General features: G+C 42.6%; 1 protein-coding gene across 7 annotated transcripts in view; it reads left to right on the forward strand.

The window, feature by feature from the left end:
- LOC142742053 (cyclic nucleotide-binding domain-containing protein 2-like) overlaps positions 1-26526 on the forward strand; it is a 215405-nt gene extending 188879 nt beyond the window's left edge. For 2 of the 7 annotated variants that reach the window (XM_075851454.1, XM_075851455.1), the window contains 3 exons: positions 7999-8133; positions 16617-16754; positions 22949-26526. In XM_075851454.1, the coding sequence (XP_075707569.1) occupies positions 7999-8133; positions 16617-16754; positions 22949-23047 (372 nt within the window). In that variant the 3' untranslated portion in view covers positions 23048-26526. Of the gene's footprint in view, positions 1-7998; positions 8134-9197; positions 9445-16616; positions 16755-22923 lie in introns of those variants that run through there. The other 5 variants (XM_075851458.1, XM_075851457.1, XM_075851459.1 and 2 more) reach the window with 5 other exon arrangements.
- The last annotated feature ends 803 nt before the right edge of the window (positions 26527-27329 follow it).

Raw genomic sequence — 27329 nt, forward strand, 5'->3', positions numbered from 1 at the left:
TATCAGAAGTTCTGGTGACAGCAATAGATCAGTCCGCCTTTGTAAGGTTTCCTAATTTTGATGTGATGTTATGGTAACTATTTTCAGGGTATTATTTTCAATTTTGGGAGAACTTTTTATCATTCTTCACCATTCAGGAGAGGATACATCATTTCCTTTGGACACATCTATGTAGAGGACTACTGACCGAAAAACACGGGGTAGGAGGGCAATTGCCCCATTTCGTTTACATTACTTATAAATGTGATCCAAGGAATAAGAGCAAAATTGAAAATAATACCCTGAAAATAGTTACCATAACATCACATCAAAATTAGGAAACCTTACAAAGGCGGACTGATCTATTGCTGTCACCAGAACTTCTGATATCAATATAAATGATTGAAAACAAATGAGAATTTGTATGCAGTATTGGCAGATAGGATCCTCATATTTTTTATATATGTTTGTTAAGTATATTTTAATCAATTCAGTAAAAGTTATATTTTATTACTCCGGATTTACTCTTTCATATATGGACAGTGGTGTCAGAGGGAGAGGAGGAGTCCCAGGTAGAGCACTGCAAGCGGCTCTGCTATGGGACTCTGTTTCTGGGGAAGCTCCTGACATCACTGTCCATCAATAAAAAGTTACTATAGTAACTCGGGCCGCGGGCCCCTGTTACTATAGTAACATACTTTACTTACCTTCCTGGTTCCGGATCGCAGCGGAGGTCCTGACGTCAAGCGCTGTGCGCAGCGCATGACGTCACAGCGCTATGCGCCGCGCACAGCATCGAGACGACAGAACTCCCGCCGCGGCCGAAGAGGAAGGTAAGCTTAGTCCTGACTGGCGGCGTCCGACTCCCGGGACCCGCCAATCAGCTGTTTTGAAGGGGCCGCAGCACTCGTACGAGAGCTGCTCCCCTTCATTCCTGTCACTTCATTCCGGTCACACTGTGAATCCATGTCGGCGATTCACAGTGTGGGCGAGTAGTGAAATGAAGGGGAAGCAGCTCTCGTACGAGTGCTGCGGCCCCTTCAAAACAGCTGATTGGCGGGTCCCGGGAGACACATCAGCTATTGATGGCCTATCCTGAGGATAGGCCATCAATGTTTAGGGACTGTACAACCCCTAAGCCTACGATGTAGCAGGCTTAGGGGGCCCATGAGACAGGATCACAGATTGTGTGATCCTGTCTGCTGGGCCCTGTATCTAAGCCAATCACATGGTAGGCTTAGATACATGGCCCATGCGTGATCCTGTCTGCTGGGCCCTGTATCTAAGCCAATCACATGGTAGGCTTAGATACATGGCCCATGCGTGATCCTGTCTGCTGGGCCCTGTATCTAAGCCAATCACATGGTAGGCTTAGATACATGGCCCATGTGTGATACTGTCTGTGGGACCCTGTATCTAAGCCTACGTTGTGGTAGGCTTAGATACAGGGTCCCATAGACAGTATCACACATGCGCCCTGTATCTAAGCCTAACACACGTGTTACTAATAATTTTTTGTGTGTTTTCTTACAGGTTCGGTCGTTGGACTACGTCGGATTCCAGGACTACTTCGATGACAGCTTTTTTTTTATTATCAATAAAATGGTTAATGAGGGCTGTGTGGGTTTTTTTTTATTTCAATAAAATATTTTTTCTATGTCTTTGTGTTTTTTTTTAAACTATATTACTACCGCCTTAGTAATAGCCGCCGGCTGATTGACAGCATCCATTGCTAAGGCGGGGCTTAGTGTTAGCCGATGCAGAGGCTAACACTAACCCCCTTTATTACCCCGGTACCCACCGCCACCAGGGGTGCTGGGAAGAGCCGGGTACCATGCAGTACTTGACCATCTGTAGTGATGGTCGGCCACTGGGGTGGCCACAGGCTGGTATTATCAGGAGGGGAAAGGCCAGATACAGTGGCCCTTCCCACCCTGGTGATGCTAGGCTGCTGCTGCTTTATTGTATCTGGCTGGTTATTAAAAATGGGGGGGACCCCACGTCATTTAAAATAAAATAAAAAAAATTTTTAAAGAACGATGTGGGGTCCCCCTTAATTTTCATAACCAGCCAGATACAACACAGCAGCAGCAGGCAGCATTACCAGGGTGGTAGGGGCCACTGTTTTTGGCCTTCCCCAGCCTAATACTACCAGCCTGCGGCCGCCCCGGTGCCTGCCCGTCACTACAGATGGTCGGGTACTGGTTCGTACCCGGCTCTTCCCAGTACTCCTGGTGGCGGTGGGTACCGGGGTAATAATGGGGGTTAGTGTTAGCCTCTGCACCTGCTAACATTAAGCCTCGCCTTAGTAATGGAGGTTGTCAATCAGCCAGCGGCCATTACTAAGGCGGTGATAATAAAGTTTAAAAAGATACAAGCACATAGAAAAAATATTTTACTGAAATAAAAAAACACAACCCTCATTAACCATTTTATTGAGAATAAAAAAAACGCCGTCATAGAAGTCCTCGAATCCGAAGTCCAACAACCGAACCTGTAAAAAAAACACAAACACACAAAAATAATCAGTTACACATAAAGAAGCTAAATTATTATTCTTACCTATCCTGGGTCCAGCGCTGGAGCCGCAATGTCAGCGAGCTGGGCCCTGTATCTAATCCAATCATGTGTGATACTGTCTGCTGGGCCCTGTATCTAATCCTACCATGTGTGATAATGTCTGCTGAGCTGTGTATCTAATCCTATCATGTGTGATACTGTCTGCTGAGCTGTGTATCTAATCCCATCATGTGTGATACTGTCTGCTGAGCTGTGTATCTAATCCTATCATGTGTGATACTGTCTGCTGGGCCCTATATCTAATCCGATCATGTGTGATACTGTCTGCTGAGCCACTGTATCTAATCCTATCATGTGTGATACTGCCTTCTGAGCCACTGTATCTAATCCTATCATGTGTGGTACTGTCTGCTGAACCACTGTATCTAATCCTATCATGTGTGATACTGTCTGCTGGGCCCTATATCTAATCCGATCATGTGTGATACTGTGTGCTGGGCCACTGTATCTAATCCTATCATGTGTGATACTGCCTTCTGAGCCACTGTATCTAATACTATCATGTGTGGTACTGTCTGCTGAGCCACTGTATCTAATCCTATCATGTGTGATACTGTCTGCTGGGCCACTGTATCTAATCCTATCATGTGTGATACTGCCTTCTGAGCCACTGTATCTAATCCTATCATGTGTGATACTGTCTGCTGGGCCACTGTATCTAATCCTATCATGTGTGATACTGCCTTCTGAGCCACTGTATCTAATCCTATCATGTGTGGTACTGTCTGCTGAGCCACTGTATCTAATCCTATCATGTGTGATACTGCCTTCTGAGCTGTGTATCTAATCCTATCATGTGTGGTACTGTCTGCTGAGCCACTGTATCTAATCCTATCATGTGTGATACTGTCTGCTGGGCCACTGTATCTAATGCTATCATGTGTGATACTGTCTGCTGAGCCAATGTATCTAATCCTATCATGTGTGATACTGTCTGCTGAGCTGTGTATCTAATGCTATCATGTGTGATACTGTCTGCTGAGCCAATGTATCTAATCCTATCCATAGTTTATAGGGTCGTAGTGCTATAGATATGCTATGCTGTCTCATATGCACATTTTTTTGGGCGGACACACATGTATTGGGGCTATTTCCCTGACATTTTAAGCCCTGGGGGTATGTTCACACGGCAGCGTCTGTTACGGCTGAAATTACGGTGCTGTTTTCAGGAGAAAACAGCACCGTAATTTCAGCCGTAATGGCATGTGCAGGCGTCTTTCGCTGCGTCCATTACGGACGTAATTGGAACTTTTTTTCTATGGAGTCCATGGAAAATGGCTCCATTTATGTCTGAAGAAGTGACAGGCACTTCTTTGACGCGGGCGTCTTTTTTACGCGCCGCCTTTTGACAGCGGCGTGTAAAAAAAAATGACCGTCGGCACAGAACATCGTAAAACCCATTCAAATGAATGGGCAGATGTTTGCCAACGCTTTTGAGCCGCATTTTCGGACGTAATTCAATACTAAAACGCCCGAATTACGTCCGTAAATAGTGTGTGTGAACCCAGCCTTAGTGACGCCCCGACTGCTAGTGCTGCATTGTTGGGTCACTTAGGAGACCCAGTGATGCAGCTGAAAGCTGCGGACCGTCGGCCATGAGAAGTTTGCGGGGGGGGGGGGGCCAGCAAGAATTTTTGCATCGGGGCCCATGAGCCTTTAGCTACGCCCCTGGGGTTGCGCCTGACATCAATAGCCGTATATGGACAGTGATGTCAGGGGTTTCCCCAGAGATGGAGTACTGGAGCAGAGCCTTTACTAGCGCTCTGCCTGGGACTTCATCTCTGCTCTGGACATCACTATCCATATATGGACAGTGATATCAGGAGCAGAGCAGGAGTCCCAGGCAGAGTGCTAGTAGTGCTTTGCCCGGGACTATGGCTCTGGGGTTGCCCCTGACAACTGTCCATATATGGACAGTGGTGTCAGAGGGAGAGGAGGAGATCCAGGCAGAGCGCTGCAAGCGGCTCTGCTATGGGACTGTTTCTAGGGAAGCTCCTGACATCACTGTCCATATATGGACAGTGTTGTCAGGAGCAGAGCAGTGTCCTAGGCAGAGTGCTTGTAGCACTCTGCCCGGGACTTTGGCTCTGGGGTTGCCCCTGACATCACTAGCCGTATATGGACAGTGATGTCAGGGGTTTCCCCAGAGCTGGAGTACTGGAGCAGAGCCTTTACTAGCGCTCTGCCTGGGACTTCAGCTCTGCTCTGGACATCACTATCCATATATGGACAGTGATATCAGGAGCAGAGCAGGAGTCCCAGGCAGAGTGCTAGTAGTGCTTTGCCCGGGACTATGGCTCTGGGGTTGCCCCTGACAACACTGTCCATATATGGACAGTGGTGTCAGAGGGAGAGGAGGAGATCCAGGCAGAGCGCTGCAAGCGGCTCTGCTATGGGACTGTTTCTAGGGAAGCTCCTGACATCACTGTCCATATATGGACAGTGTTGTCAGGAGCAGAGCAGTGTCCTAGGCAGAGTGCTTGTAGCACTCTGCCCGGGACTTTGGCTCTGGGGTTGCCCCTGACATCACTAGCCGTATATGGACAGTGATGTCAGGGGTTTCCCCAGAGCTGGAGTACTGGAGCAGAGCCTTTACTAGCGCTCTGCCTGGGACTTCAGCTCTGCTCTGGACATCACTATCCATATATGGACAGTGATATCAGGAGCAGAGCAGGAGTCCCAGGCAGAGTGCTAGTAGTGCTTTGCCCGGGACTATGGCTCTGGGGTTGCCCCTGACAACACTGTCCATATATCGACAGTGACGTCAGGTATTTCTCCTGAAGCGGAGAATGCTCTGGCTGGGGATTCCACTCCTAGAGGGAACCCCAAAAGCGCTTCCTACAGGGAGGGAGGGAGGCTGTGTGGTACTACCAGGGAGGGTGGCTGTGTGGCACTATCAGGGAGGGGAGCAGTGTGGCACTACCAGGGATGGGTGCTGTGTGGCACTACCTGGGAGGAGGGGGCTGTGTGGCACTACCTGAGAGGAGGGGGATATGTGGCACTACCTGGGAGGGAGGCTGTGTGGCACTACCTGGGAGGGGTGCTGTGTAGCAACACCTAAGAGGGGGGGGGGGGCTGTGTGGCACTACCTGGGATGGGGGCTGTATTGCACTACATGGGTGGGGGGCTGTGTGGCACTACCTGGGAGGGGGGCTGTGGGGCACTGTCTACAGAGGGCACTAAATTTTTGAGGGTACAAACTGGGGGCCTAACTTCTATATGGGGCATATAAACGGGGCCTAACGTCTATATGGGGGCACAAAGTGACGTTTTCTGCCATTTTACTGCAGCCGTAAGTTCCCCTGAAAAAGGAGCCTACTAAGTCTGTGTCGCCCAAGGGCCCACATAAACCTGGAGCCAGACCTGCCCGTACATTACATAAAAATAAAATAACAACACATACGTATCTACACGACCGTAGTAACCGGAAAGTTTAATTTAATAGGTTATTTATACTGAAACGTGAAAAATATAAAAAACAAAACAAAATACGAAAATCTTATTTTTTTCTGTATTTTTTCTATAATAACGCCGCAAAAAAAATTACATAAATGACACAGTAATTTATTTGTACTCCTTGACTGCGCAGGAAAAAAAAATACAAATTCTCCCACGTAAGACAAGGCCTCATACTGCCATGATAATGAAATTATAAAAAAAGTCATGTCTACTGAAAGTCAGAGAGACAAAAACAAAACAAATTTAGCTGGCCATGAAGGCCTATTTTTTTAGGCCTCGTCATAAAGTACATAAGTGCCCATATGAAATACAGTACTATAGTAAAGAAAAAAAAACCTCAACAATTTTGCCACGGTCCTGATGTGCTCACAATTATAATAAAAAAATTGCAATTTAGCAAAGCACAACATTGAGATGTCCTCTACCTGAGCTTGTAGAAGTCCTTTCTCTTCATTCCGCCCATGTGGTCTCTGTTAATTAAGTCCCTTTTACACCGGCCGATAAGCGGCCGGTGCAGCGAGCGCCGATCAACGAGAAATCGTTGATCGGCGCTCATTTGCTCTTGTCACACGGAGCTATGGGTGGGGACGAGCAGTCGTTACTCCGATCGCTCGTCCCCATACATTATTATCATGTTGGCAGCGCGTCTCCCTGTTTACAAAGGGGGATGTGCTGCCGACAACGATAATCTTTTCATTTTTTTAAACGGTACGACCAGCAGATCATCGAGCGTTTTCTTGGTCATCTGCTGATCGATCCCCTGTTTACACAGGGCAATTATCATCAACGAGCGTTATATGAACGCACGTCTGCCCGATAGTCGTCCTTTGTAAAACCCTCACGGGTACAACTACTCAAGGTACAGATCGTGGAGGGTCATGTAGTGTCAGGTAGATAGCATACTTATTGGTCATTTATGCCCCTTGCACAGATTTATGAATGACACGCTGACCTTCACAGTGTATGGACCTATCTAGATTTTATGACTAATTCAGGGACAGTTTTAGGGGTGGCAAACTAAGAAACTGCCCAGTGCCCTTTTTTTAGGGAGCCCCCCAAGGACAGGACCCCTAGAAGCAACCTGAGTGGCACAGAAAGGCACTCCATTCCTGACATATACACCTAAGGTATTCATAGTCTAAAATAGGCACAAAATATTCCGTCAGAGTTTCCACTTGGCATACGTTCTGGCGATTATCAATACAAGGTATCCCGCAAAAATTGTGTACTGCATGGAATACAGGTTTTATTTTTACAATGGGAATCTATGGGTGAAATTTGCAACTGTATGGCATACAGCTGATTATGTCAGGGCTACATGTTCGATGTATAGAATATGTCCGGAAACTTTCCCAGCTCATATGTTGAAAGGGGTTGTCTGTTAAGAAAAGCCATTTCCATACACCCTGTTAGAAAATTCTGGATTAATAATGGAGTGAATAGTGGTACAAAGAGGGTGTCTTGTTTTGGAGGACCTGTCATGTCCTGCATTACACAGACAAACCATTAATTATAATGGACACTGTGTAATGCTTAGTTTCCCCTCTGGTGGCGCTGCAGGGAAAGGGAACCGTACCTTCCAACTGTTTGATTTTTTTGCAGGATTGTCCTGCAAAACAGCCCACAATATAAAATGTGACCCAAAGTTGGCGTTTCTGGGGGGGTTATGTGGGCGTTCCTGGTCAGAACGGTCGGTGGGGCTTTATAATGTCACACACGTCCCAACATTCAAATGTTGGGACGTATGATAGAACACTTATTGCATGTTTTCCCACGATTAAAGCTGTTCACTGGGGTCCCAGCAGTGTGCACAATTTATGATCTGCTTATTGTAAAGGAACCCTTCTAACAAGTAAGGATTGTATATAAGTAGAGAACCCCTTTAAGTTCTATGTTAATGTTACAGTATATGTGATTTTATGAGTCATCTAGTCTTTACTAAATAACCGTTTTTTCATTCATATGATTGTTATCCTACAGGGACTGGTTTATGCCATTTTTGAAGACACATTGGGCATGGCATTGGTATCAGATGGAGCAGAGTGTATTGTCATATCTAAGGAATTCTTTAAAAAACAGATGAGTGAGGAATACATCCATAAATTATCCAGACAAGTAAGTCATACATTGAGACAATATCTATCTATCTATCTATCTATCTATCTATCTATCTATCTATCTATCTATCTATCTATCTATCTATCTATCTATCTATCTATCTATCTATCTATCTATCTATCTATCTATCTATCTATCTATCCATCCCCCTTTCTCTATCTATCTATCTATCTATCTATCTATCTATCTATCTATCTATCTATCTATCTATCTATCTATCTATCTATCTATCTATCTATCTATCTATCTATCTATCTATCTCTCTATCATCTATCTATCTATCTATCTATCTATCTATCTATCTATCTATCTATCTATCTATCTATCTATCTATCTATCTATCTATCTATCTATCTATCTATCTATCTATCCATCCCCCTTTCTCTATCTATCTATCTATCTATCTATCTATCTATCTATCTATCTATCTATCTATCTATCTATCTATCTATCTATCTATCTATCTATCTATCTATCTATCTATCTATCTATCTCATATCTATCTATCTATCTCATATCTATCTATCTATCTATCTATCTATCTATCTATCTATCTATCTATCTATCTATCTATCTATCTATCTATCTATCTATCTATCTATCTATCTATCTATCTATCTATCTATCTATCTCATATCTATCTATCTATCTATCTATCTATCTATCTATCTATCTATCTATCTATCTATCTATCTATCTATCTATCTATCTATCTATCTATCTATCTATCTATCTATCTATCCATCCCCCTTTCTCTCTCTCTCTCTCTCTATCTATCTATCTATCTCATATCTATCTATCTATCTATCTATCTATCTATCTATCTATCTATCTATCTATCTATCTATCTATCTATCTATCTATCTATCTATCTATCTATCTATCTATCTATCTATCTATCTATCTATCAAATAGAGAGATAAAGATAAATAAACTGCAACCCAGTTGTCTTTAAAAGAAACAGTAGAAATCGAACTACAAAGAAAATATGTTATATACGTTATATATGTCCAAAATATAAAATATATATATTTATTTTTCCATTTATATACAAATATTAGAAATTCTGGTTACAGAAGCAATTGTACAGACCGGCAAGTGACTATGCTGGTGCCAGAAGATCCAGTGTAGTCCCCCATTGACTGCAGAACTTGTTGCAATTCATAAGGGAGCCAGGAAAATGTTTTAATTAAATATTAATAGTGCCCTAAATTAACAATGCCAAAAGAGAGCCCCATCCATAAACAGTGCCAGCAGTGTGCCCCCTTAAACAGTGCCAGCACAGTTCCGACATTGCCAGAAGTCTGCCCCTCATAAACAATACTGGAAACTGAGCCTGAGTGCTCCCATAATTGAGAAACAGATGTCAAAGGCAAAGTAGCCCTATTTCCCAGCTACCAATAAAAATGTTTTATTTTGTAATCTTTATTATGCTGAATTCAGCAAACAGACAGAACCAACATAAATGGTTAACATTTTCAATGCATGGATCGGGTCAGCAACCATTGATGGTTGTTGCAGTGTGCACGTGTATTTGCCGTCTATGATTGAAGACGAGCAAGGTATAGAGACCGTTGATAACAGCAGCGGCCTCCTATATAGTTAGATTGTTATGCCCAATATACCAGCATGTATTAAAATTGAAAGGAGAGCCCCGACATGTTTCGCTACGGATGTAGCGTCCTCAGGGGTTCATGGGGCTACTATTGGTAGCTGGGAAATAGGGCTACTTTGCCTTTGGCATCTGTTTCTCAATTGTTGTATCAAGCCTGCCAGCTACCAAGGGTCTAATCCATATTTGCTTGAATGCCCCCATAAGCACTGACAGCAGACTTCCCCCTATAAACCATGCCAACACACTGCCCTAAATAATACTGCAACTCGAGTTCCCACAATAAACAATGCCAATAAAATGTCTCCATTAATCAATATTACCAGCAAAGTGCCTTCCTTTAGCAATCATATACTTCAATAAAATTCTGTCTGCCTCTAGCCACCACTAGGGGGAGCTAAAAACATACATTTTAGTCAATGGGATCACAGCTAGCTCCCCCTAGTTTTGACTAGCAGCAGAATTTTTCAGGAGAGTTAGCAAGCATTATGTAGCTACACGTACTGATATGGTGGTCACCCCGACAGTAAGACAAGTGGTTGTAAGGCAACCTAAAGCAAGAGGATCTGCAAGAAGAGGAGTAAACTTTGATTACACTACAATAATCTTCAATACTCTAAAGTTCGAGGCTTTTCTTGCCAAATTATGACTCTCGGGCATATTTCCCGAGGTTATTACTACTAATGCATTTATTTTGTTATGTTTTTTAATGGTTTAGTTAATCACCTTTTTTTCCACCTTTGAGCCTCTTAGGCTTTTATAAATGGACTGGCGGAATAATTATCTGTTTTGTATTCATTCGTTTCCTAAAGTGACTTAAATTCGGTAAATCTATTTTAATTACTACTTAAGCTTCCTTAAGATATTCCGCCACGCAGTGTGGACAGTCGCCTCGTTTAATGTATTACAGTATTCACTGAGAATAGCAAAAAAACAAATGACTGCTTCCCCTCTAACCTTCAGATCTCGTCATTTTATCCTCAATTATCTAGTGGCTGATATTAAGAATTCCAGTCAGAAAAGTCTCACATTTAGACTGAATTACATTTTCTGGGACACTTAATGAAGACATTTTGAGTGAAAGGAAATCGGTTGTAATATATTAATTTTCCTTCTCCCAAGGTGACATAAAAAAATAGAATAAAATGGTATTTTTTTTTATTTTTTGTGCTGTATGTGCAGAATTTTGATAAATGGTCTTAGTAAAAGTGCAACTGCATGACAGAGATGTTACAAGGATTATTAAATAAGATATTGTTCCCCCTAGAAACAGCGACACTTTAGTCCATGGGCTGTATGGGGTATTGCTGCTCTGCACCATTTACTTGAATAGGTAGAAGCTGCAATACCACACACAGCCATTGACAAGCGTGGCGCTGTCTGTAGGTAAAAAAAACAATCCCATTTACTTTTTTACTCCCAGACAATTTCTTTATGTGTAATATTAAACATTACTAAATTAACTCCTGCACCCTCTTAATAGTTTGTAAAAGAGCCTGTTAACCCCTCTACTGCCTGCATCAAACCTGATTGTGCCACTGTATAAGCAGGAAAGTGGTACGCCCTCACAATTGTCCGTGTATTCACAATAAGCTGGCATTTATAAGTTTACCAGTAGTGGTTAATGCAGTAGTGGTTGATCGGAGATAACTTCTAATCTGTCCCATTTAACCCCTTAGATGTCGCGGTCAATAACAAACTCGGCATCTAGGGTGTTTGGAAGAGGGAGGGCCTCTCCCTATCAGAAAATCAGTGCCTCGCAATGCGCTGATGAGTTACCATGACGGCCAGGGGCCTGACAGAAGCCCCCAGGTCTGCCATAGCTATGTGCATGGCCCAATAGGTTGCCTGTCAGTGTAATATTGACAGGCAATAATAATCGGTCGCTGCTTCAAGTCCCATGGGGAAAAAGCATTTTTTTTTTTTAATCAATTTGAATACAGTTTAATTTAAAAAACCGTCTCCCCTACAAAATAAATAGACCTTTTTTCATCCTTTTTAGCTTTTGTTAGGCCCGCGGCTGCCATGATAATCAATCGGCTTCCTGCAGTCGTGATCGAGGCTTTATCGTCTGAACAGAAAAATATCAACTACTGTGTTTTTGTATTAATGGATTTTATTGAAAATGACAAAAATAAATAAATATTTCTAAATTGCCTATAAAAAAACAAAACCATCAGAGCTATACAAGACTCCAGCCCACTCCAGTCCCTAATGACTTTTTCAATCAATGTCCCGTTGCAGTACTTGTAAATGATGGTGCTTACAAAGGCAGCGGCGTTCCCTGTAAGCTTTTTCGATGATATTGCTGCCAGCGTTCAGTGCGCTGCTTCATCAATTGCACCTGCAGGACAGAAGTCGGCATGTCGATCAGCGCGGATTTATCTAGATTAAATTCCAGTGGCTGGATGAAGCTAAAAAAAAAAAAAAACTTTTCCAAATACTCAATACTTTTCTGCCACTTGCTCAAAAATGTGCTTAGCTTGTGTTTTCTTTGCTTTCAGCGCTATCAATTTTACGGAGGCCCCTTTCCTCTCAGATGTCATTTTGGAACAATTCTGTGTTTCTCATTTCATCACTACACAGGGAAAATCATTACAATGTTCACTGAGCATCCGAAAAAACGGAGGAAATTTACATCCAAGCACTGGAAAATGATCAGAGGGCATCGCTTCTAAATAAGATCGAGCGGGGGGGATTGAAAATTATGTACAAAAAAAAAATCACTGAAATGTAGAAGATATTAGAAAAATAACAATAGAAAATATCATATTAAAAATAAAAAACACGAGACAAGGAAGACTGAGCCCCTTTCACTAATGCTGTATGTGATGGATTTTAATATATATTAATTCCCCAATATCATGTGGTTTTAAGAGGCAAGCAATCTTATTTTTTCACCCAAATCCATCCATCCATCCATCCATCCATCCATCTTATCCAGTAGTGTAGCTATGGAGGTTGCAGCGGTTGCAATTGCGACCAGGCCCCGAAGTCCATGGCCCCCCGCACCACATTTATCAATAGTTACTATAGTAATTGGGGTATATGTGGTAAACTACACCTGTTACTACAGTAACAATCAGGAGCGTAGCTAAAGGCTCATGGGCCACGGTGCAAAAGTTCTTCTTGGGCCCCCCTCCTAACTTCTTCTCATGGCCGACGGCCCGCAGCTTTCAGCTGCATCGCTGGGTCTGATAAGTGACCCAACAATGCAGCACTAGCAGCCGGCGGCGTCACTAAGGTCTTAAAACGTCAGGGGATATAGCCCCAATACATATACCCCCCAAAAAAATGTGTGTGCGTGTATGTATATGTGTATATAGGAGACAGTATATCTATAGCACTACGACCCTATAGCTATGGATAGGATTAGATACAGTGGCTCAGCAGACAGTATCACACAGTATAGGATTAGATACATTAGATACAGTGGCTCAGCAAACAGTATCACACATGATAGGATTAGATACAGGGCCCAGCTCGCTGACATTGCGGCTCCAGCGCTGGACCCAGGAAAGGTGAGAGTAATAATTGTTTTGCTTTTTTATGTGGTACTAATTTTCATTTTTTGTGTTTGTGTTTTTTTTACAAGTTCGGTTGTAGGACTACGTCGGATTCGATGACTACTTCAATGAGGGCGGTTTTTTTATTCTCAATAAAATGGTTAATGAGGATTGTGTCTTTTTTTTAAGTTTAATCAAATATCTTTTCTATGTCCTTGTATTTTTTTAAACTTTATTATTACTACTTTAGTAATGGCCGCTGGCTGATTGACAACATACATTACTAAGGCGAGGCTTAATGTTAGCCAGTGAAAAGGTTAACACTAACCCCCATTATTACCCCGGTACCCACCGCCACCAGGGGTACTGGGAAGAGCTGGGTGTGATCCATCTGTAGTGAAGGTCGGGCACTGGGGCGGCCGCAGGCTGGTATTATTAGGCTAGAAAAGGCCAGAAACAGTGACATTCCCACCCTGGTAATGCTAAGCTGCTGCTGTTACCCCACATCGTTGTTTCCAATTTTTTTTATTTAAAATGACATGGGGCCCCCCCATTTTTCATAACAAGCCAGATACAACATAGCAGCAGGCTATCATTACCAGGGTGGGAAGGGTCACTGCTTTTGGGCTTTCTAACCTAAAAATACCTGCCTGCAGTTGCCCCAGTACGCAACCATCACTACAGATGGTCGGTATCTGGATCGTACCCGGCTCTTCCCGGCACCCCTTGTTGTATAATGGGGGTTAGTGTTCGCCTCTGCTCCGCCTAACACTAAGCCCTTCCTTATTAATGGACACTGTCAATCAGACAGCGGTTATTGCTAAGGCGGTTCTAATAAAGTTTAAAAAAAATACAGATAAACAGAAAAAATATTTTATTTAAATGAAAAAAAACACAATCCTCGTTAACCATTTTATTGAGAATAAAAAAAGCTGTCATCGAAGTAGTCCTTGAATCCGACATAGTCCAACTACCAAACCTGTAAAATAAAAAACACAAGCACAAAAAAAACCATAAGTAACACATGTGGTACAGGGCCCATCAGACAGGATCACACATGGGCCACGTAGCTAAGGTTACCATGTGGTCATGGTAGGATGCTTAGATACAGGGCCCCAGCAGACAGGATCACACCATCTAAACTTACCACATGGGAGGTTTAAAGGGGTTGTCCAGTCCCTAAACATTAATGGCCTCTCCTCAGGATAGACCATCAATGGATCGAGGTTTGACTGCCGGGACCCCCGCAAATCCACTGTCACTTGCTAATCACACTGTGAATCGCCAAAACGCTGCGATTCACAGTGTGAGCAAGTGACCTGAATGAAGGGGAAGCAGCGCTTGTGTGAGCGATGCACCCCCTTCAAAACAGGTGATTACCGGGGGTCCCAATCAGCTGCCTTTAGGGACTGGACAACCCGGGCCCCAGCAGACAATAATAGTGTACTTACCCTCCTCTTCGGCCGCAGCTGCGGTCCTGACTCTATCCAGCACCCGGATGTTGTGCGCGGCGCACAGCGTCATGATGTCATGACGCGAAGAGACGTCAGGACCTCCGCTGCGCTCCGGAACAATGAGGGTACGTATACTGTTGGTTATAATAGTAACAGGGGCCATATGTAGTTTATTACATAGGCACCAGTTACTATAGTAACTTTTTATATACATGTGGTGCGGGGGGCCTCGGGACCCGGTCGCATTTGCCACCGCTGCGACCCCTATAGCTACGCCACTGGTAACAATAAACTTACCTACCTCACCCATGAATGGCATCAGAATGATGTGTAATATTGTCTGCTGGGCCCTGTATCTAAGCCTGTCATGTGTGATGTCTGCTCGATGTATCTAAGCCTATCATGTGTGATACTGTGTGATACTGTCTGCTGAGCCCAGTATCTAATATTATCATGTGTAATACTGTCTGCTTAGATGATGTATCTAAGTCTATCATGTGTGATACTGCTGGGCCCTGTATCTAAATCTATCATGTATGATACTGTCCGCTGGGCCCTGTATCTAATCCTTTCATGGGTGATACCATCTGCTGGGCCCTGAATCTAAGCCTATCATGTGTGATACTGTCCACTGGGCCCTGTATCTAAGCTTATCCAGTGGCGTAACTACCGACACGCCCCCCCCCCCATATGCCCGGTGGCGCTGTATGGCTGCTACAGCGGTAGTGCCGCTACTATGGGGCCTGCGCCGCCGAGCCTCCAAGTATGGGCTGGGCGACACAGGCCCTCTCATGCCTGTAGGTGTCGCTAGCACCGGAGGGGGCTCCGGTGCTAGCGGCAGCCAAATACATGCATTAGCATTGAATGCCCGACCATCCAGTCCCTTATAATGACGCTGATTGGCTAGCGGCGCAATGACATCATCGCGCCACTTCCAAGCTTGGAAGGTGCTGATTGATGGGGCAAGTCATTCTGCCCCGCCAATCAGCGTCATTGGACGACGCTCGTACAGCTCCAGCAGACATGCTCAGAAGAGAGCATGTCTGCATCGCCAGTGAACAGCGTGGGAACGGGATCATGTGAGTATGTCAAGTTTATGTTTTTTTTCTCATAAAAATGTGAGTGGCATTATCTATAGTGGGGGCTCTATATACAGGGGGCTCTATATGTGGGCCATTATATACAGGGGGCTCTATATGTGGGCCACTATATACAGGGGGCTCTATATGTGGGCCACTATCTACAGGGGGAATCTATATGTGGGGATGTGGGGCACTATCTACAGGGGGGTCTATATGTGGGGCACTATATGTGAGACACTATACAGGGGTGGGCTATACGTAGAGCACTATCTATAGGGGAGCTATTTTTTAGGGTACTTTCTATAGGGATGGGCTATATGTGGGACACTATATACAGAAGTGGGTTACCTGTGGGGCACTAGCAACAGTGTGGCTATATGTAGTGCACAGTCTACAAGGGTGGGCTATATGTGGGACACTATATACAGGGGGAGCTATATGTGAGACACTATCTACAGAGGTGGGCTATACGTGGAGCACTATCTATAGGGTAAGCGATATGTAGGTCAGCACGGTGGCTCAGTGGTTAGCACTATTTCCTTGCAGCTCTGGAGTGCATATGTGGGCACTATCTACAGGGGCTTCTATGTAGGACACTATCTACAGGGCTTCCATGTAGGTCACTATCTACAGAGGCTCTATGGGGGGGTCACTATCTACAGGGGGCTATGGGGGCACTATCTACAGGGGGCACAGTGTGTGTGTGACACAGTGTATGGTACTATTATAATCAGGGACACAGTGTATGGCACTATTATAGTTAGAGGTGCAGTGTATGGTGCTTTATTATATTTAGAGGTGTTGAGAATTTTAACTTTGTTTATAGGTGCAGAAATGTTTTAAAAGCGAGAATCTGAAGACATCTGAGCGGAAAACTAGAGAAATGGGTCATGGCCGGTTGAAATCCATCATAGATGTCTGGACCGGAGGGAGAAGAAAAGAACTAGAATCTGAGACTTCACCGGTGAGTCACTTAATGTAAATGTTTATTCTGCCTCTAATTAGTATTGTAGTCACTGTGTGATCTGCAGCGAGATGATTATGATATGATATTTTTTTGTGAAACAGCATCTCCCAGCATATCCTTACCATTGTTCAGGCCATGCTGGGAGCTGTAGTTTTTCGCCGTACAAACCTATACGGCAGGGGTTGTACTAAATTGAGCTGTATTTGTTCTGGTGCTGTTCTGATGCTGTATGTAAGTACTGATCTTTGTACTGATGCTGTATATACGTATGAGATGCTTATGATAAAATGCCACTGGCCCCAAAAATGTTACAAATATGGCAAAAAACAAAACGCTGTATGCGTAGACATTCTCATATTTCACTAGAGACGTTCATCTAACCTCTGGCTACAGCGTCCCCGTCCTCGTCCCCCCAAAAGAAAAAAAACAGCTAAGAATGCCACCGAAATCTAGGTGATAAACCGGTCTTAAAGGGGTTTGCCCATGAAAAACATTCCTAGGATAGGTGATAAATGTATGATCGCTGCAGATCCCAACGATCACAAGGGTCGATAGGTGAGAAAGTTTTTTTTTCGTGGTCCAACTCTTAAGGAAACATTAGGCTCTTACAGCTTATCTTTTATTACATGAGGGTATTTTGTAAGTAAATAGATTCTTTATTAGTCAGAATTTTCCGTGCATCTCGCTTCTGATTGTCATGCCGGATAAATACAATTAACATTCTAAGCATAACATATAACTAAGAATGACTTGTAGGGCCGAGTAACTGAAGCCGGGAACTTCGGCAGTCTCTCTTTTCAATTTTTTATTTGATTAAACACCCAAATCCAATTGCAATCATTTATCTATAATATCATTTTCATGGTAATGCACTGGTAGCGTTTTGTTTCCGCGCTCTATTTAATCCTGATGGGGGCAGGAAGAGGGGGATTTTGACATGATGATTCTATTAAGTCTGACACCTGTCGCTTGATTATAGACATTTAAGTTGATACCTCAAATGAGCCGGCAGCGTCTGAAACTTTGGAAATTAAATTTTTTAAATGTTCATAGAAACATCCTCACTAAACAAGATTTATCTGTAGAATACCGTACACGTTCATAGACTTTGCAGATTAACAGTTTGCTTACAGCATCTGATCCAGGGAAGAAAAATCTACTTGGCTTTAAAGTGGTTGAACAAGATTAGAAAACATGGCTGCTTTTTTTCCAGAAACAGCGCCACACCTGTCCATGTTTTTGAAAACAAAAACAGCGCCACCTCTGTCCATTGGTTGCGTCTGGTATTGCAGCTCAGCCCCATTCACTTCAATAGAGCTGGGCTGCAATATCAAACTCAACCGATGGAAATGTTTTTTATTTTTTGTTTTTTATCCGGTACATCCCTTTTAACGACACAAAGTTTTTCATTTGTTGCATTCTGACAGTCATAACTTATTTCTTAGCTTTCCTAAAGCTGTGGGAGGACTTTCCGCAGCTGTGTGTGGGCTTTCTGTAGCTGTGTGTGGGCTTTCTGGAGCTGTGTGTGGGCTTTCTGGAGCTGTGTGTGGGCTTTCTGTAGCTGTGTGTGGGCTTTCTGTAGCTGTGTGTGGGCTTTCTGGAGCTGTGTGTGGGCTTTCTGGAGCTGTGTGTAGGCTTTCTGGAGCTGTGTGTGGGCTTTCTGTAGCTGTGTGTGGGCTTTCTGGAGCTGTGTGTGGGCTTTCTGGAGCTGTGTGTGGGCTTTCTTGTTGGACAACTTCTATTTTTCAATAGTACCATTTAAAGGAACATGCGGGTTAGTTTTTAAAATGTATTTATTACAATTTTTGGGTTAAATGCAAAAAAGGATATTTCATCTTAATTTTATTCTATGGGTTAATAGAATTACAGCAATAACAAATGTGTTTTTTTTATGTTTGATACATGTTATTCAATAAAATCTTATCTTAAGGCTATGTCCACCGTAAATAAAAAAAATTGTATGTTGTCTCAATGCATATCAAATGAAAATTTGAGCAACTTTGCAAACAGTTTTGATTAAAAATGTCTTATCGTTTTGTGCCAACAGCTCCTATACAGATTTATGCATCTCCATGGTAACAGACAACAAACAAACCCTGTGTAGTCTGATCCTGCAGCCGTGCTCCCTACCATCCATCTTCTACTCTTTGCTAATTTATATTTGGTAGATTAGTAAGAAGTAGGAGACAGGTGGAAGCAAGTATGGCTGCAGGATCAGACTACACAGTGTTTGCTTGTCTGTTACCACATAGACACATAGTTCTGCATAGGAGCTGCAGACACAAAACAATAGGAAACATTTAATCGAGACTATATGTAAAGTTACTCTGTTTTAATTTTAGATGCATTGGGACAAGAAAGAAGATGTGGTTAAAAAGATGGAAATATCCTTTAATAGAAAAATGTACTTATTCTTTTTTCCTTAAAAACTTTATTGAACTTACATTTTTTTGTCACATTAGGGGAATTTTACTAATCACTTTAAGTTTTAAATAATATTGCATTGGATTATTTCTGTATTATAATGCATTAATGCCTGTCTGGGAAAAATTGACAGGCACCTATTAGGTCCTGCCTAAAGCATGACGCTTTTCTCCATGGTCTACCCCATCTACTCTACTCTTTTGTTTTGGCAGCACCCACCCTATTGAGATCCAAAAAGTTCACATTCCAATGCAAAATAGACCCACTAGTCTGTCTCAAAAATTAACATCAATGACCAGAGACTTCTTCTATCTTGTGAGAATTCATACCCAACTCTCCTTAAGAAAGGGAGGTGCTAGGGTATGTTCACATGGGAAACCAAAAACGGCTGTAAAATATGGAGCTGTTTCCAAGGCAAAACAGCCTCTGATGTTCAGCCGTTTTTTATGCATCAGCCGTTTTTTACGGCCGTTTTGGGGCTATTTTTCTGTTGACACAATGAAAAACGGCTCTAACAACGGCTTAAGAATGACATGCACTTCTTTTTTATGGGGTGTTTTTTTACGTGACGTTTTTATAAATTCTGCAGTAAAAAACGCCCCCTGGGAACGAAACACCGTTTTTCCCATTGAAATCAATGGGCAGATGTTTGGAGGCGTTCAGCTGAAAAACAGCTGAAAATAGGTCGTGTGAACATACCCTAATTGTGTAACCTGGCAGACTGAGAGATCCACTCAAGCCTAAAGTGTAACTAAGCCTTTAAAAAACTTTTGACAATGAAGCGTCAGGAGCGCATGGGTGAGCACTGTGCCACTTCGTTTCTAATCGGCGTTCCTCTGAGCGCTGTCCGGGCTCAATAGCAAGTATATGAGTCCGCACACCACTCGCCCGGCTTTCTGAGAAAAGCGATCAGAAACAGTGTCACCGTGCTCATCCAAACGTGCTTGGACCCCCACCGATCAAAACTTCTGAAATGACTATGACATGTCAAAAGTTTTTTAAAAGTTCAGTTAAAAAAGTTCCCTTTAAGAACTTATAGCAAAGCCTGTAGAGCGGCACGTGGAGTTCCTATGTGTAATGCCCTGGTTCCTGCGATACCCAAGAAAAGGACCAATCCCGACAGCACAATTCCTTGATAAGACCCCTTTTTCCACAACTGTGGTTTGGGTCGAGCTGCTCAGCTGATCCCAGGACTTCAGTGCCCTAAGCTAGCCCGTGTTTGATTCCCTGGATTATTCTAAGCAGAGGTCGAACCAGAATGCACAGGGATTGGGGGGGGGGGGGGGTACGACAACAGCAAGCAAAGGCAAAAATGTACCAGTAAGGGCAGTATGATGAGCTCGGGATACAGAATTACGTAGATGTATTCGTTGACGGAGGTCAGGCAGAACCAGTGTGTGCGAAACAATGGACCAGAAGGGAAACCTAGTCAAACAAGTCAGGGGGTCAGGTAACGGGAGAAGGTTGTAATACTGTGAACCGCCGCTGCTGCTGTCGGCGATTCCCAGTGTGAGCAGTGACCGGAATGAAGGGGAAGCAGCAATTGTACAAGCGCTGCAGCCCCTTCAAAAACATCTAATCGGTGGGGGTCCTGCGTGTCGGACACTGACCAATCAGATATTAATGGCCTATCCTGAGGACAAACCTTTTTAATACTGCACATACCGCCTGACAGCCCCATCCACACTGATGCATCAGCCAATTGGAGGAAGATGCGTCATTGGGGTCCAGACAGGTGAGTTTATTAGACTATGACTCCGTATAGTGGAGACACTAGCAGTCCATGTGCTACCACATGGTACCTCTATGAGGCACCATATTCTATCCGAGACAAAATGCGTCAAGGGAAGAACATCTCCATAATACAACATGTGAACTGTTTTTTAAATATTTTTTCGTATAATATACAGATGTACAGTGTTGGCCCATAGATTTCTATGCCGTAATATGGATCCGTACACATCCATAATGCGTCCATGTGAATGAGCCCAAGACGAGTCACATAATGCACCAACTGCATTTCTTAAAGAAAAATAGAATTTCGTATTTTTGGTGGCAATAAGTTTGAAAGGTCAAAAGTAATTGTAATAGAACCAAAATATAGCACGTAAAACACAAAGTTCATCTACATCAATTTTCCCTTAATAATCATTAACATTGCAGTAATGGATTCATTAAATTCACGGATTATATTCTTGAGACTTTACTTTCTTCCCTCCAATATAAAAAGTTGGAGCCGCGGTTCACAGCGAGAACGTCTTTCCTAAGCCTCCTGTCTGATGTTCAGCGAATGCTCAGAGCACAAATATTCGGCTGAATTTTATGCTATATTGCTATGTAAAGACATACTTACCTTTCATGTATAAATCTGATTTTATTTTACCCTCCAGAGTTGACTAAGTTTATAAGTATAGAAGCGATCATAAATCGAACATATGGTTCTCTGTGTTATAAAAAAAAAAACACTAAAGCGGAATTCATCAACCTTTCTATGCCAGTTTTCCTTTCTTTGCAATTTTCGACGACTTTTGTGCTTTTTATTCCGCCCTCGCCACTTTTGAAATAAGAGCGTGACTTAACAAAACTGGGTGGGTCCCCCACAGCCTGACAAATTCATTATATGTTACGTCTGAAAACTGGCATAAATTATAGCGAAAATCTAAAACCACTCCTAGCTGGCATTGACTTCTCTCTGTGGGGTGCAGAATGATAGAGGCCTGTACCGGACCCCGTACCATGCTCCCGCCCGATCGGACTACCCCACTTTCCCATGTGCATCCGACAATAAAAAAAAAAAAAGAATACTCGCCGCTCCGCTTCTCCCCACCGGGTCCCCTTAGGCTCCCGCAATACTTTCTATGAGATGCAGCACTCAGGGCATTTAGTGCTGGGTCACAAATAAGGCACTGACGCTGCTCGGCGTCACTATGAAGAAGGGAGGCAATTTTCATTAACACCGACTCCCTTGTTCAGTAAGAAGGATTTATACCTTTTAGTCATTTTAGCCTCACCACAATTTAACAGCCCAATTTTATCTTTATTTTTTTATGATGTATATGGTCTTATTTTTGTGGGACTAGGCCCTGTAAATAGCTGCAACCACTCAAAGTGAACATCTCATGTATATAAACTTTTGTTTAATTTATTAGATGTAAGTCTGTAGAGAAATAATGGGTTTGTTAATTTTTTTTTTAATGTTGTACGTATTTATTTTTAAGAACTTCACTTGGGGTGGTCATATTGGAGACACACATTTCCTTTCTCTATTGTCTGTATAGACAGTACAGCAGGCTGTGTGCACTTTGTGGCAGCTGAAATGAATGGGAGTTAATGGACAGGAAACCGTCCATAGACTAATATAGCCTCCAGGAAGTGATGAAGTATAGACCCCTCTTTCAGAGACCAGGGCATGACAGGGGAGCCTTATCTGTGTATATTGTATACTGTTACTATAGTGTTAGACTTCGTTCACATCTGCGTCAGGGCTCCGTTCCGGCGTTTCGTCTGAGCTTTCCGTTGGAACGGAGCCCTGACTGACACAAATACCGTAGTCGACTACAGTATTCATTCAATGGTGATGGAAACGGAAACCTATGGTGTCCGTTTGTGTCAGTCAAGGCTCCGTTCCGACGGAAAGCTCAGACGGAACATAGGAACGGAGACCTGATGCAGATGTGAACGAAGCCTTACTTATATAAAGGTCATACCGTGTCATACCATGCACTACAATAATAATCTGCAGTTTTGTATTTTTGTCTCTTTTGCAGATTCAGCCATATCCAACCAGAGAGATGCTGCAGCAGAAAATGCAGGACTATATGAAATGGCAGTCATATAAGTCCCAAATTGTCAGAAAGCAGCATTGATGTCTCTAGCGGTGAATCACAGGATGTCACGATGGTTAACATCCAACTCTTTTTTAGAGAAGTGGGTCAGCACCCACTTATTGGCCCCTGAGGTTCCCATCTTGGTGTCAAAAGATTGCGTTTTGTTTGTAAATTATTGTTGTTGAGCCCAATTGGCTACTCACAAGTGCAGAGATTATGATTGGCCAAGTGGGTTAAGTAGTCTACGCAGCTTGAAGGAGCCTTTCGGGCATTTTTGATCAGCCAAGGTTGCGCAGAAACAGTGATTTACACACAGCAGAAGCCGTCTCCTGTATAGGAGGGTCAGGTGGCCACGTAGTAGATGTAAATTCACTCTCTAGCTTCTCTGAATTAGGCCTTTTTATAGATATCCTAAAATTAAAGGATGTGTTTCTAATAATTCTAATGATAATTTCATATCTAGGGTTTGAAGGGTATGTATACTTTTGCAACCATTTGGGTTTCATTGATCCAATACATCTATAATTAAAAAAACAAAGCGACTTTGCAAAAAGTCTCAATTAAAGATGTTGTCTCATCTAGACGGCCCCTTTCTATATGTGCTATTAGGACATATGGACATTATCAAGAAGGGGTCCCCCACTTAGGATCTCCCCCATTATTAGCCAGAGTGGAAAGCCGCTGACAAGAGAATGTCTCACTCAGTTGGACCTGCTCTATCTATGTGAGGATGGCCATTCATTTGAATGTTCAGCATGTTGCTTCTATCTAAAATGTGGTTGCCTTGATGAGACAAACTCTTCAAGAATCTCCCACCTCTTTATGTATACAGCTCCTATGCAGAGAAATCTGATCCTGCAGTCATGTGTTACTCCATTCCATCGACCATCTCTCTTGCCAATCTAAAGAAGGCAGACGAGGGGTCAGACTGAATCCAATAACAGGGCTGCAGGATCAGATTACATAGGTCTTGTTTATAGTCAGTAACCATGGAGACATGTAGGTCTGCATGAGCTGTAGACCCAAAACGGTAGTGGATTTTCCATCAAGACTATTTGATGTTTGTCCATATGATCAGGATATATCAATACATTTATTTGAATGTATCCCATGTCCATAGATGAACATATAAACAAACAGGGCCTCTAACCTCTTATGATCACTTCTCAGGGACCACATGAAAAAACAACATGCTATATTTTAGAAATGTAAACCCTATAAACATAAAACCAAAAACTTCATATACCCATACCAAAGGCATGGTCGAAAGGGTGCTGGTAAATATCCAATAGAGATAAACTTATTGGTACAACTGGTGGGTTGTGGGTCACTTTCCCACCCTGGGCCTTAGGGCACTTTTTGAACGCCCATGCGGTCAGTCGGCCCTGGAGATATATTATTAGATATAATGTAATAATAATGTATTTATTTTAACTTTTTATTCATTAATCCATTATTCATCCTTATCATAAGTCACAATAAAAAATGTGTCTTTATAAAGCTTTTGTCATAGATTATTGTTGTTTATGATTTGCACGGCTCTATCTTATACTGTTATATAAGTCATGTTCTCCCCAGGTTCATTACAATGGCTTCATCGTGAATTCACTTAATTTCCTGTGTATAATCTTATTATGAGAGACTGGTGGGACCGTTATCTGTCCCTAATGAAAATCCTCATGTGGAGTCAGGCTCATAATAGTACAACAAATGCCACATTTGCTTACCATTTCATGCGTAATGGGATACATGTGTTGAATGTTTGACTATTTATTAAATTCTATTTGTTTTTGGGGTTTTAATTAATTACTCTTAGTAATGTAGCCATTGAATTGACACTGCCCCCCCACAGAATTTTTTTTCGTATGTATTCTCCTCAAATCCATTTTTTTAATGCATCTTAAATGAAAAATGAAGCAACTTTGAAAATAGTCTTTATTAAAAATGTCCTACAGTTTTGTGTCTTCAGCTCCTATGCAGATAAATGAATCTCCATGGTAACAAGCTATCTATCCCCAAATCTTGTTAACATACATTACTGTGCAAAAGTTTTAGGCAGATGTGGAAAAATGCTGCGAACTAAGAATGCTTTAAAAAAACAAGCGTTAATAGTTGTTTTTTTAAAAAATCAATTAACAAAATACAAGGAACAGAAGAGAGATCTAAATCAAATCAATATTTAGTGTGACCACCCTTTGCTTTCAAAGCAGCATTAATTCTTCTAGGTAGATTTGCACAGTCATGAATTTTGTAGGATTATAGTCAGGTGTATGATTAACCAATTATATCAAACAGGTGATAATGATCATCATTTTCATATGTAGGTTGAAACACAGTCATTAACTGTAACAGAAACAGCTGTGTAGGAGGCTTAAAACTGGACGAGGAACAGCCAAACTCTGCTACAAAGCTGAGGTTGTGAAAGACAGTTTCATGTCACAGTTTCACCATGGCAAGACTGAGCACAGCAACAAGACACAAGGTAGTTACACTGCATCAGCAAGGTCTCTCCCAGGCAAAGATTTCAAAGCAGACTGAGATTTCAAGATGTGCTGTTCAGGCTCTTTTGAAGAAGTACAAACAAACAGGAAACATTGCGGACCGCTGACGCCATGGCCGGCCGAGGAAACTTAGGCCCAGTTCACACAGTTTTTTTTAACGCTGATTTTGACTCGGAAACTGCGTCGGAATCAGCGGCAGAAAAACGTCCGAAAATGAATCCCGTTTTTTATTGTTTTCCGCCGTGGCTTTTAGCCACTTGCGCTAAAAAAAGCGCCATGGTCTTTGTTGTCGCGGTTCCGCCTCTGACCTCCTATTAAAATCAATGGCAGGCAGAGAAAGCATTTTTCTCTGCATTTTTGCCTGTGGAGCTGAATGGCCACGGTAAAAAAAAAGGCAGCGAAAATTGCGGCAAGGAATTGAACGTACTTCACAATCTGCAGATTTCTCTGCCTGCAAAAAAACTCAGTATGAGCAGGGCCCTAGTGCAGCAGATCAAAGACACATCATGTTAATTTCCCTTCAAAATCATAAGATGTCCAGCAGTGCCATCAGCTCAGAACTCGCAGAAACCAGTGGGACCCAGGTACACCCATCTACCGTTCGGAGAAGTCTGGCCAGAAGTGGTCTTCATGGAAGAATTGCGGCCAAAAAGCCATATCTTTGACGTTGAAACAAGGCCAAGCGACTCAACTATGCACGAAAACATATAAACTGGGGTGCAGAAAAATGGCAGCAGGTGCTCTGGACTGATGTGTCAAAATGAGAAATATTTGTCTGCAACAGACTGCAAGTAGGGTGAACCAACCGTGAACTGTGTAGGTAGCTTCCTTATAAACAAAGTAAATAAAGACCAGGACACCAAATATTATTTTTGCTGAAGGGTCATCGGCCACAGCTTTTATTTAAAACTTAAAATCAAAACCGCCTAGCGGTAAAAACCGCTATAATATTATCCGTAGCTACGAGGCATTATGCCAACCGCTGCACTTCCAAGGGGCAAGTCTGCCATCATAGCTCCTCCTCACACCATCAAAGTCTCAATAGACAGCTAGCTGTGACTTGAATAAAATAGAATACACGACATTTGGCAAAAACATTTGCAAAATAAATGGAGAACAACTTAGATCATCATAAAATTTGTTGCTTTATATTTGCGTTTATTTTGTTGTTTCTTTTTTTTCTTTTTTTTCTTATATATATATATTTTTTACATAAACATAACAGAAAAAGGGGTGGGAGATTGGGAAACTCTCCCCCAGGATCCAGCAGAAACCGGAAGTACCCAACATATGACTGTAGTTTAAAACCTTTGCTAATGGACAGGGCAAGGTACAGAACCTTTCACTATTGGTCCATATGTGGCCAGTACCAAATTAATCCTACGCAGGGAAAAAGGGGAGTTCACAAATTGATTGCATCCACATGTTTTAACCATTTAAGAACCATGGAAGGAAACAATTAAAATGAATAAACCCTTGGCAGCTACCCTAGACCAAAAACCCCATCTCCAGCTACTGACCCCCTTACAGTCAGTGTACCCCCTCCCTACTTGTTTGGATGCACTTCAGAAGACAGTTTGTTCGCCGAAGAGCTGGAGAGCGGTGCAATAATGAGCGTCTGCAGGCAACAGTAAAGCATGGTGGAGGTTCCTTGCAAGTTTGGGGTTGCATTTTAGCAAATGGAGTTAGGGATGTTTGGCGCGAGATGACCAGTTTTGAAAACAAACAAAACATGATTTCGTGATACTCTGTCACGAGATGTCAATGCTATATGTTTCTGTGTGTGGCCACCCAGTGGTTGTGATGTACATTGCAGCCTG

This window comes from Rhinoderma darwinii, chromosome 2 (genome assembly GCF_050947455.1).
Source record: "Rhinoderma darwinii isolate aRhiDar2 chromosome 2, aRhiDar2.hap1, whole genome shotgun sequence".
NCBI classification, from domain to species: domain Eukaryota; kingdom Metazoa; phylum Chordata; class Amphibia; order Anura; family Rhinodermatidae; genus Rhinoderma; species Rhinoderma darwinii.